Source organism: Castanea sativa, chromosome 3 (genome assembly GCF_040712315.1).
Source record: "Castanea sativa cultivar Marrone di Chiusa Pesio chromosome 3, ASM4071231v1".
NCBI classification, from domain to species: Eukaryota; Viridiplantae; Streptophyta; class Magnoliopsida; order Fagales; family Fagaceae; genus Castanea; species Castanea sativa.
In genome coordinates, this window is record NC_134015.1 from 312,948 (window position 1) to 324,633 (window position 11,686).

The following is an 11,686-nucleotide window of genomic DNA, read 5'->3' on the forward strand; positions in this document are numbered from 1 at the left end:
AATTTTCTATCATGTACTACTGAGATATCAAACTCTCCTTTCTCTCTTGAAGTTTCTGCATCAATTGATGCCCTTTGAAAGGACCCCATTCTGTTGTTCCTAATAGCATTGTTAAAATTTTAGGCCCACATCACAGTAACCGTGCATTGGTATCCTCTTAAAATAAATGGCACAAAATGGATTAGTGGTACAGAACTTGTCACCTTGCAATATACTGTACACTTAAATATCCTCATTTCCTTACACTGAAAAATCTGAATTGGATTTTTTATTTTTTTGCTTCACCATGTCCTTAAGATAATTTAAGGTACTGCAAAAAAGCCTCTTAGACAAGGAATTTATGGTCTTTATCAGCTTGAAGGTCATTTCCAAACTTGTTCATGACTAGCTGGTTGATTGCTAAAAGTTTGCTGTGGGGCTTTTGCGTCTCTTATTCATTTAGTTGGATTTTTCACCAATATATGCTTGGCAATATGAAATATAGTGGCAACATCACTCTATAATACTTTTTTGGGTCGAGGTAAACACTAATAAACCAAAGGAAAACTATTATTTCTTGTCTTAAGCCATTGAGTCTTGTAGGGGTATAAGTGACTCAAAGACTGTCAGAGTGAAAACCATCTCTATCTGTAGGGAGACAGTGATAGACACCCATTTATGAAAAATGGTCCATTGAATTTTGCTTTAGAAAAGAACATACGGAATTTTTTGTTTATTTTTCAATGTGAAAAGGATCATGACAGAAAGAGATTGATTATATTAAAGTGAAAATAAATCCAGGATTCAAAAGGTATGGATATGTAGTAGAGAGTCACAATCACATTGGACTTTGATTTAAGAAGGAGAGCGCACAACCTTCATGAGTTTTTTTTTTTTTTTGGGTACAAAATATAGAAAGAGCTTTTTATTGTCGATAAATGAACTTACATCATGTGAATCCAAATTAAGGATATAAACAGAAGAGCTAGCAACAAGCCTTATTCAGTGTCTCTACTGTGTTTAATGGGCAAAGCATATAACATAAGCTCAAATAAATCACAAATATTTTTGTAAAACAAAAGGCTAGGAAGATTTGTATCAGAAACATTTACAACTCAAAAGAAAATGTCTATAGCACACACCTGTAACCAGAAAACCATCCTTCTCCAAGCTCCATCTCAAACTGAACTTTGTGACTCCTCTCCTCTCTTATATTAAGAGGGTGTCACAACTCGCATATTAAGTACATGCTAAAGGGTTTGTCCAAATGCTACAGCAAGTCTCTGTAGGTCCTTGGTATATATATCTGAAGCTGGCAAAGCTTGTTGATGCTGGTTATGATGCCAACTAGAACTTGACCCGTCTGTCATGAAGCTGGTTTCTGGTTTAATCCCACTGCACATAGGTTGAGAGATTTGATTCTGTATTGTGCTTCCCATCAGAAATGGTGTGTGGAGATATTCAGACCATTTGATGTCTTCAGTATCACCTTCTAAGGGATGAGCATGGTCTTTATCAGATTTTACATGATCTGTTAGTCCCCAAGAGAAAGCATGGTTCTCAAAGAAGTTACTGCTGCTTTGCAATTCCATACTACTACTGCTTCCATTGCTGTTGCTGCAGTTGTTACTGAAAGTACTACTTTCCCAGTTGTGTATTCCATTGACATCACCGGAGCCTAAGGAAGGATTGTTGTCTGAGGGAAGGCTTACAGAAGGTTTTACAATTGAGCTTGATATGGAATGGAGCATTGAGGAAGTCATACTAGAATTATAGTCAGAAATCATTTCAGAAGACCTGGAATTAGGATTGAAGCAAAGAGAAGTATTGGGGTGTACAGAAAGCCTTATATCAGGCCCATAATTCAAGTGCTGAAAAGAGAAATACCCCACCAAATCAGAAGGCCTGCAACTGGTGCTTGAGGTTTCATGGGAAGTACCACTACCACCAAACCTATCTAGGAAGAATTCCTGTGTAGCTGGAGTGGTTGTGAAACTATTGTTCCTGCCACTGCTGTTTTCGAACTTTGAGCTTGAAGAAGCATCAAGTGTGTATCTTTCTGCAGCCATTGGAGGTGGCTTTGGATTTTTTGCCTCGATGAGATTTTGTTCATTGGATCCTATAGAGGTTTTCTCATTGCTTTTGGCGGTTGTTGGTAGCATGTCTTTATCATTCTCAACCTCAGAAAGTGGTTTGTGAGTGTTGGGGTCAATGCCTCTTTGCCTAAGCTTCTTCTTAAGGCAAGAATTCCATAAGTTTTTAATCTCATTATCAGTTCTTCCTGGTAACTGAGCTGCAATCTGAGACCACCTGGTGATGTATAATACATTTATGACAACATGAGTGATAATTCAAAATATTAACAGTGCGAATAAAGAAGAAGAGTAATAGTAGTATCTGAACTGAACAGTAAAGAAAAGAAAAAACCACCTGTTGCCAAGAACTGCATGGAGTTCAATGATCAGATTCTCTTCCTGCTGAGAGAATGCTCCTCGCTTTAAATCAGGCCTCAGGTAGTTAATCCACCTTAACCTGCAGCTCTTGCCACACCTTTGCAAGCCTGACAATATATGTCATACAAAATTAGAATGAGTTTTTTTAGTCCTTAAGATTCTTTGGTGTGCATCACATTGACAACCATATAAAGTATGTAACAAAGATAAACAGTACCTGCAAGTTTAGGGACAGAACTCCAACACCCATGTCCATGCTTGGTAATATAATTCAGAAGTTTCTCATCTTCCTCAGGAGACCACAGGCCTTTCCGTAGTTTCTGCTTGTAACAGCAAGAGTGTCTCCCCATGTGGAGTCCAACCAATATCTTCAGTGCTGGAAAAAAAACTTTTATAAAAGTGGCAGCAAAGTTTTGTGCAGGGACAGTCCTTTCTGAATTGTCAGCAACAGGAGAGGAGGATTAGAAATTTAGAATATGAATTCTAGGAAATGGGAAGCTGGGTTATGAGAAAAGAGAGAGAGAGAGAGAGAGATCAAGAAAATGAAATGGCAGGCTGGTAGGGAATCAAATTAATAGGAAGAGGCTCATAGAGAGAAGTCATACTCATATTCAAGAATCAAGAGGATGATTGGAGATTTTGGTTTTGAATTTTGTTATAAAGTCTATAAATAAAAGCTTTCCTGAGTTAGAAATAGAATCCTCTCCATTTACTGCCTAGTATTACAAAAATAAATAAATATAGTATTACAAAGTGGGGTCCATCATGTATGGACGGTCCAGATGCCACTGGACACATCCAGTGGATTGAGAGGAGCATGGAGGAGAAGAAGAAGTTTGCTTAGCTCCAATAATTTGATTTGCGTATGTCTCATCAAGGTTTGAGAATTTAAGACTTTGGCAGCACTGGTGGGGCATTTTCTTGACAGATATTTATTTTTATTATTTTTGATTGGAAAAGATTTTATTTTATTTTAAAATTTTTTAAAAAAGGGTCTTGAAATATTTTTATACATGTCCAGACAAATGAAGTTGCTAAAACAATGAGGATTCTTATAACGGGAAACAATAAATTTGTAGTTTGTTTAAAGTTTTAAGCAATAGACCCTTTTTCATCCTAGCTAGTCTCCAGAGAATCCTAAAGTAAAAGTAGCCTCAAGATTTTGACAAAAAGGAAAATTTCTTGTACACAAGTAATAACCTTGTGACTAGATAAATTTGCAAATAAAGTATACTGCATAAAATTGATGATAAGTTAAGGGAAACTATATATTTTTTATTTAAATGTGGAAGAGAGTGGAATTTTCTGAATACTCCATTAGTAGTAGATACTAGTACTCTCTGATTACTTCTTTCTTGACTAGCTTTTGTGTCAGGTTGCTTCTCCGGTTATATTGACCTTCTTTTACTTCAGCTTTTTCACTTTGAAAAGTTTCATAATTGGGTGCTACTGCTATCCACATATAAATAAAAGGTTGTTCCTTTTTATAAAAACTCAAATGCCACCAGCTCTCCAAATCATTCATGTTTTCCAATTTGAAATATTTCCCATTATTTCTTTTTTAATGTTTATTTTTTTTTATTGATTTTCTGACTTCATGAAAGTGGTATAGATAATTGTGTGAAATGCTAAAGCTAAAATAAATTAAAATGGTAAACTGGCATACTCCTCTTATATCTACATATACAGGCCATTCACCATAATGTAGTTGTCCTTTCTTCAATTTAAGTATGCATTCTGAAAGCTGAATGGAGACAAACTAGGATGAATTATTACAAGTTTAGTGGTATACTCAACATGAAAATATTAATTGCACAATGCCTTTGATGGCTCTTATGAAAGTCTGAATTCATTGAACACATTTGTAGGATGAGCCATTCAGTGAAACATTGGTATCATCTTGACAATTATTGAAGTAATGCACAGTACTAGACAATTGAAACTTGCAAGGGCCTTCAATATGGTGACCTAATATAGTTATGCTATACATGGTCAATCTCGATGAGTCTATAGAGGATCTATAGTCAATTTCAAATTTTACAACTAAAACCTCATTGTTGTTGTTGTTGTTGTTATAATATAGTTATGCCATAAACAAAATCACAAAAAATTTCCATGATTATATTTGGATTTGATGATTTAAAATTAAGGACTTCTAGAATAATGTCTAAGTATAAATCGCTTGATATGAATTTTAACAACACACGAAGGATTTGAGTCCTTAGTATTTACTCCAGCAAAAATGTTTGTGATAGTATAGATTTGAAATGATATTTTAAACCTAATTATTTTAAAATACATATTAATAAAGCTTGAATTCTTCCATGAATTTATTTCTCATATTTTATTCAAATTAATTAAATTAAAAATGAATATCCAAATCCTTTTCTTCAAATAAAATTCTTCCATCCAAATGAAACCATAGTTGATTGTCATTGTTGCTAGCTACATAATTACATTATTGCACCACCAAACGGGTCATCAGCAAAAGCTTGTTTTGAGTTTTTTTAATTATTATAAAAATCAGTTTTTTATTGCCTGACTTGCTTTTCAATTCCCTCTTGTATCATTAGAACCAGTTACTATAGTCACCGACCCAACATGGAAGGCAAGGGTTACACTTCTGAAATAAAATAAGTGATCATAAAATAAGTTATCCTTTGGATATATTTTATTTCCTATTGATTGTTAACATAGAAAAAGCCAAATGTGACAATTAGGGTATGTAATGTGTCTGACTCAAGAAAAAGTTGATAAACTAGATGATATATATCTTCTAGGTAAAATTATATCAAAGTTTTTTTACAAATTTATCATTTATTTATCTTCTTTTTTCCTTAAATAAGTAAAATTACCATCTCTTGTTCTTATGCTAGGCAAGTGATGCATGGCATACAAATATCCAAACTAGTTATGATTTCCTCAATATTTATTTATTTCCTTGAACACATTTAAACTCTAGAAAGAACCTTCACCTCCATAATAATATTAATTATCATTATTATAATAATAAAAATAATTTAAAAAAATCCTGGCTTTTGATGATAATCTGTCTTCTAGTTCGGACATTATTATGAAGCTTCGTCCTTGACCTTATCAATATCCTAAATTCAACCATCCTATTGGAATATTGAAACTTTAAAAAAAGAAACTCAAGAAAAGATGCTTGTAATCTCCATACCTCATCATGTACTCGTAACTACCTTATCTTTATAGTACCATATATATGAGCTGTTCTGTGAAGTCAACAATTAATTGTTGAATGTTTATTCCTGTGTTCTTTGTTTCTTCATTTGTTACTAATATGTTGGCATCAATATTTACTTTCAATCAATGGAGAAGTGGGTGTTTCAACAATTCATTTTAATGAAAAAAAAAATACTAATATGTACTGGATCAGGATTTTGCTTTTGATAATATTAATTTATTTGTATTTTTTATTAATCTGTTTTTGATGTCTTGGTTATAGGGAATGAATCACTGTCATCAAATGATTAGGAAGTGTGAATATATGAATAGTTTAAAGTTAACTTGGTCCAAACTCCAACGGAAGACACATATTTTTCCTTTACCTTGGTCTGTACAGGTAGAGAATCCTGTCAAGGGGGTTTAGTGATGTCCAAAATTACTCTATCTCCAAGACACACTAATCATGTACTGAATCTACTATGTGCGAGAATGAATATATAATTATCTTATAATATAATACAATTATGAATTTATTTTATAAATTTATTATAAATAACTGTTTTTAAAATAAATATACCCATTTAATAAATAGGTATTTTAACAATTAAATTTTTACTTAAAAAATAGATTAAAAAAATGAATAACAAACGGTGGTGCAACATGAGTTCTACAAAATTAAATTTAACTAGTAAGTTTCCCGTACGATGCACGGATAATGTTATAATATTTTATGTAAATTTGTTTGTGGAAAATATTATACATTTATTATAACATATTTATTATAAAACTTTGTTAGTAAAAAGTAACAATTATATATTACACACATATATCTATTATAATTATTTTGCTCAAGTAATGAGCAATAATGAAAACAACTTGGAGTAATATTATATAATAAAAGTTGATAAAAACATATTAATCCATTCTATATTATTGATTTTTATTATGTGATGTAATAAAAAGCTTCATTACGATTTTTTTTTTCTTCAATGCTTTGTTATTGGGGTATGGTGATGCTTGCTGCCATCATCAGTTTTTCCATCTTCAAAATTTGAAATTTAGTCTATCCATATTTGTTCAATTTTTGAGCTTCATCATTTTTTCCTTTTGTTGCATCATTTGTATTAATTACTAATGAATTGGCACTAAGAGATTCTTGATTAGATCTTACAAAATTTGGACTTTGTCGCTAAGATTTTTCATAGGTATTTGCATTTATATTAATTTTCAATGATGTAACAGTTTTTTGTAAATTTTTTATTTTTGTTAATTTTGGAATAATGCAGCAAAAAGAATTAACATAGCATGTTGAATTGTGTTTTTTTTTCTTCCATACCTTTTTATCATTTGAAGGCGCAACTATGTAATTTTGAAAACCATCTTTTAGGTTGAATTCATTCAAATGAAGTAGAGAAATCAATTTTTTTTTTCAAATCAAGTGGGATTGCTTCTCCAATATCAATATTTTTACAATAATTTAAATAAGTTGTACCTTAGTTTATTTTTCAGCAAGATCTCGATCTTGTAGATTTATTTAGGATTTTCTTGGCATCTTGATCAAATATCACAAACTTTGTTTTGTTAGTTGCATTAAAAACTTCAATTTGAATTCTGTATCTAAAGTAGTTTGCAATTGTATATATATAGTAGTTTTAGTGAGATAAATATATTATAAATATTTGGAGAGTATGTAATTAATGTGAGTGTCTCTAACTTTGGGATAAAAAGATTTTTTTTTTTAACATTTTGCACACCAAAATGATCTTGTTTGTAATTTGACATTCCTTTCACAAAGTATGCACAAAATGTAATACCAACCCATTCTTGTATCAATATTACTTATTATTGCAATACCCTAGCAATTCACATCTTGCAATAAACTTTGAAATTAATATGTATTAGTTTTTAATATAAATAATATGATCTATTTTTTTTTTTACATAAATTAATATGTATTAACAAACCTTTTTTGTAGGATCTCATTCAATGCATTTTATCTTTACTGTCTTCATATTATTTAACGATAAATCCTCCTATGAAAATTGTTTTGCATGTATATTTGGTATTTCTTGTATATGATCGTTTTTTTGACCATTCCTATCATTGAATTTTTTTAAAGAAAATATTAAGTTAATGGCATTTTGTGAGATAGTATATGCTATTTATTAGACTTTTTTGTTATTGTAAATTTTAAAAATATGCACTTATCAATTATTTCAGCAACCTGAGGGATCTCAAGATTTATATATACTAGTAAGTTGCCCGTGCGATGCACGGATAATATTGTAATATTTTATGTAAGATAAGTTTCGCGAATGTTGTACATATATTATACCATAATTGTCATAGAACTTTGTTAGTAATGAGTTCATTATAAAAAGTAACAAAAACTAAACAAAATAATGAAATAAAGATGAAAAAAAACCTTAATACACTAAAATGCTAAAATCCTCGATTCATACATTATTGAAATTCATAGAAAAGAAAGCACACACCACATATAGATCATTATACAATCATCATTAAACCAAAACTCAAAAAAAAAAAAAACATTAACCCAAAACTCAATTTATTGTAGGAAAATAGTCAATATGTATTTCTTTAATAAAATATCAAGAGACTTACTCGAGAAATAAGCTTTGGAGTCTAAAGAATGCGGATTGAATAGTCGTGTTGTTTTTCCTCTGCAAATTCAATTGTCATTGACTAAATTCTCTCCACCCTACCACTGCACACCCTTGGTGTGATGGTCACTCCATAAGTATAAGTGTTTGTGGGGGTATGGGGGGTAAGGGTCGGGGTTCAAGTCTCTAAGAGAGAGCTTCACACACATATACACTTAGATTTGGCTAAAGTAAAATTTCTATTTTGTATCAAAAAAAAAAAAAAAAAAAACCCTCCACCCTAGATGATTATTGCTTGATCCCTATAATCCAATTTGTGATTTACAACATGTTTAGCTTTTGTTTATTTTGAAAAGACCAATCTACTAAAGTCATATGCAAAGATTAAACAATCTTGAAAGGACAATAATAATGAGACTTTTACACTAAATAAACAATTATTGATTTCTCAGTTCTAGACTTCAAGCATATTTTGGAAATCGATATACACAATAATACAACCTATAAAAGAAAATAGGAAAATAAAGAATCTCACGATCTTAACCCTACCGATTGTAAGTGAAGAAATGAAATTTTGAAAGTAACAAATGATAGCTTGAACTCGTATATGTCAAGGCCACTTAATATGCGATGGATAGCCACTGGCTACAACAAAAGATCACAAGAGCAATAGGTTTCTTCTATTGGCTTGGTGTTTTAAAAAATTGTGAGTATGGAAGCAAAATTTGAGAGTAGCAGTAGTTTAGGAAATTTAACTATTAAAGGTTTTTTTTTTGAAGAGAAAGAAAGTTTTTTTAAGAGAGAAAGAAAGAGAATGGAGGCATATGGTCAAAGTTGAGAGGAGAAGGCAAAGCGTGAGAGAGTGGTTGGGGAGTCAAAGATTTAGAAAATCCTACATTAATCATTATAGCAGAGTATTGATAATGTACATAATGTGAAAACAAAAAGGCAAAAACCAAAACGCCATTTTGGAGGCAAGCTGTGATTAATGCATCTACACAATCATAAAGGCAGAAACTTTTTAAATAACTAACGTAAAAACTTGCCATACCAAAAAAAAAAAAAAGACTAACAGGGGAGGGAGACTTTATTTATGAGATGTTTGTATGTAAATTCATAACCATAAAATAATAAGGATTCCCATAGAATAAAATAAAATAATAATGATTATAGTAAATAAAATATATGAATTTGTGTAATTTAGGCAACAGAAATGCTAGAATATTATCTATCTCGATCTCATTAATTATTAGTATCCCTTTTTATTAAAAAAAAAAAAAAACTGAAACATTTGGTATACTAAAAGACATGAAGAAGAGAGAGAGTTGTGATGTAAACTTAGTCAATTAATGAGAGAGTTGGATGATTGTAGAGAAACTTCATAGGAGGTGCCACTTGGCAAAAGCTTAGACCCTCACACAATGAGGTCTCTGCTTTTATATATATATATATATATATATATATATATATATATATATATATATATATATTTATTTTTGTTGCACTGGTCGATGACAGAGAATTTGTCTGCATAAATTTCATAGAACATTATTAATAGACAAAAGCATATTGAATTGAAATTAGGGAAAAATGAAGAGATATTTCATGAGAATGAGATTTCTAGAAGTATCATCTATATGTGGGGGGGAAGAAGAGAGTTTGTAAGAGGGTAAGAGTTTTTGCTTTGATTTACACGTGGGAATGGTCAAACTTGGGTCATAATATGTAAGGTAATAATTGGACCTGAGTTTTTCATAAGATTTGGTCTACTTTTAAAAGGTAATCAATTTTATAGTGAATAATTTTTGGTCTAATTGTCAAGAAAAACTCATATCAATATAATAGTAAAAATAAGCTACTATGATCTATTAGGTAACAGTAAAAAAAACTTAATAAAAAGACGTAAAAAATGCTAAATTTATATAATAGTAAAAATAAGTTACTATAATTTATTGGCTAACAGTCAAAAAAAAACTTAATGAAAAAGGTAAAAAAAGGTTAAATGCAATAAATTACTATGATCTATTGAGTAATAGTAAAAAAAAACTTAATAAAAAAAGGTAAAAAATGCTAAATTTATAAAATAGTAAAAATAAGTTACTAAAATCTATTGGGTAACAGTAAAAAAAAACTTAATGAAAAAATGTAAAAAATGTTAAATACAATATCAGAATACCACGTGGTAGGACCTTATGCACTTTCACATGAGGTCTCAGCTTTTATATATATATTGATATTGATTGATGTTTCCATTATCATATTTAGTATGAATATATAAATAGGGTTGGATGGTTATACTAGTAGTCATATGGCTCAATACCATTCTATAATTCTTCCCATAAAGGAGAACCCACATTCAAATCCCCTTTATCGTAAATATATATATATATATATATATATATATATATATATATATATAATTACAGCCAAAGAATAGTAAGGACAAATCTAATCCAGAATCACTTATAGTTTTTGGTATGTATTTGTCTCACAAATTGCTGAGCTGGATTCCTTTCAGGAAATCTTTAAATGGAGGCCGCCCCCCCACAATTCCCTAAGTTTATCTGTAGCAAGAAAGACACGTTGCATAGGATTTGCATAAGAAGGGCTGTGGGGTTTTGCCAATAAGAATATGTAATATTACTCCTTGTAGGTCCATGCCCTTGTAGTTCTTGGCTATTATTTAGAACCAAAGTACACTGACAAAAAGGAGGGTTCCATTTGAGAGTAGAATAGAAAGGCTAATCTAAATAAAATGTGAGAGGTTTCCAAATTCATCTATTCCTAGGCTGTAATGACAATGTGAGCTCTGTACACTGTAGGAGGTTTTCCCTTTGGATACATGCTGCATATTAGTGTCATTTGAGCCACAATCAACAGTTTTTGTTGGCTACTTCTAGGTTGAAATTCAAGATACAATCTGAACCCCCCCCCTAAAAAAATAAATAGTATAAGCAAGAAGGCTCACTTGTATGACTCTTTGGCATAGGACTGTATGCATCAAGTTTTGGTTATGATTTGATTTCATAGAAATCTTCCATTAGGGGATTTTCCTTCAATTGCTGCCGACACATATATTCTGCAGAAAGAAGCCTATGTTTCTGATTAAGTTTTTTATACCTTGTGCGAATTGTGAGCCATCTAGTGGCAGTTTTTGCTAACAGCTAGCACTACTATGGAAATTTTCATCATTCAAACAAGAGGGAATGATGACATCTAAGTAAAGTGAAGCCATGATTTGCAGCTTACAAAAGGCTTATAAATATGTTGTTGATGGGAATTTGTGAATTGAAATTCATGAAGAGAAAGATTTGAAAGATATGATCAAAAAGTCATTTGAAAGAAAGGGAGACATAATCCATATGGCCTTGAAAAATAGAGATACCTCTTTCCATTATCCTTGAAGCCATTTTTTTTCCTAAGCTTATTCAAATTTAGTCA

At 31.0% G+C, this 11,686-nt stretch overlaps 1 protein-coding gene across 1 annotated transcript; it reads right to left on the reverse strand.

Annotated features, from left to right (window-relative positions):
- Nucleotides 1–965: 965 nt before the first annotated feature.
- Nucleotides 966–3,085, reverse strand: LOC142626777 (transcription factor MYB61-like). The gene is made up of 3 exons (XM_075800481.1): nucleotides 2,650–3,085; nucleotides 2,410–2,539; nucleotides 966–2,289 (listed from the first exon to the last, which is right to left on the reverse strand). The coding sequence occupies exons 1-3, from the start codon at nucleotides 2,780–2,782 to the stop codon at nucleotides 1,230–1,232; spliced, it is 1,323 nt and encodes a 440-aa protein (XP_075656596.1). The 5' UTR covers nucleotides 2,783–3,085; the 3' UTR covers nucleotides 966–1,229.
- Nucleotides 3,086–11,686: the final 8,601 nt, after the last annotated feature.

What these genes read in the sequence shown, in the direction of transcription:
- LOC142626777 (XM_075800481.1), bottom strand. Translation starts at nt 2,782, where the DNA reads ATGGGGAGACACTCTTGCTGTTACAAGCAGAAACTACGGAAAGGCCTG. An exon ending in TTCTGTCCCTAAACTTGCAG is followed by an intron (nt 2,540 to 2,649) that starts GTACTGTTTATC and finishes ATATATTGTCAG; the next exon opens with GCTTGCAAAGGTGTGGCAAG. An exon ending in CATGCAGTTCTTGGCAACAG is followed by an intron (nt 2,290 to 2,409) that starts GTGGTTTTTTCT and finishes ATACATCACCAG; the next exon opens with GTGGTCTCAGATTGCAGCTC.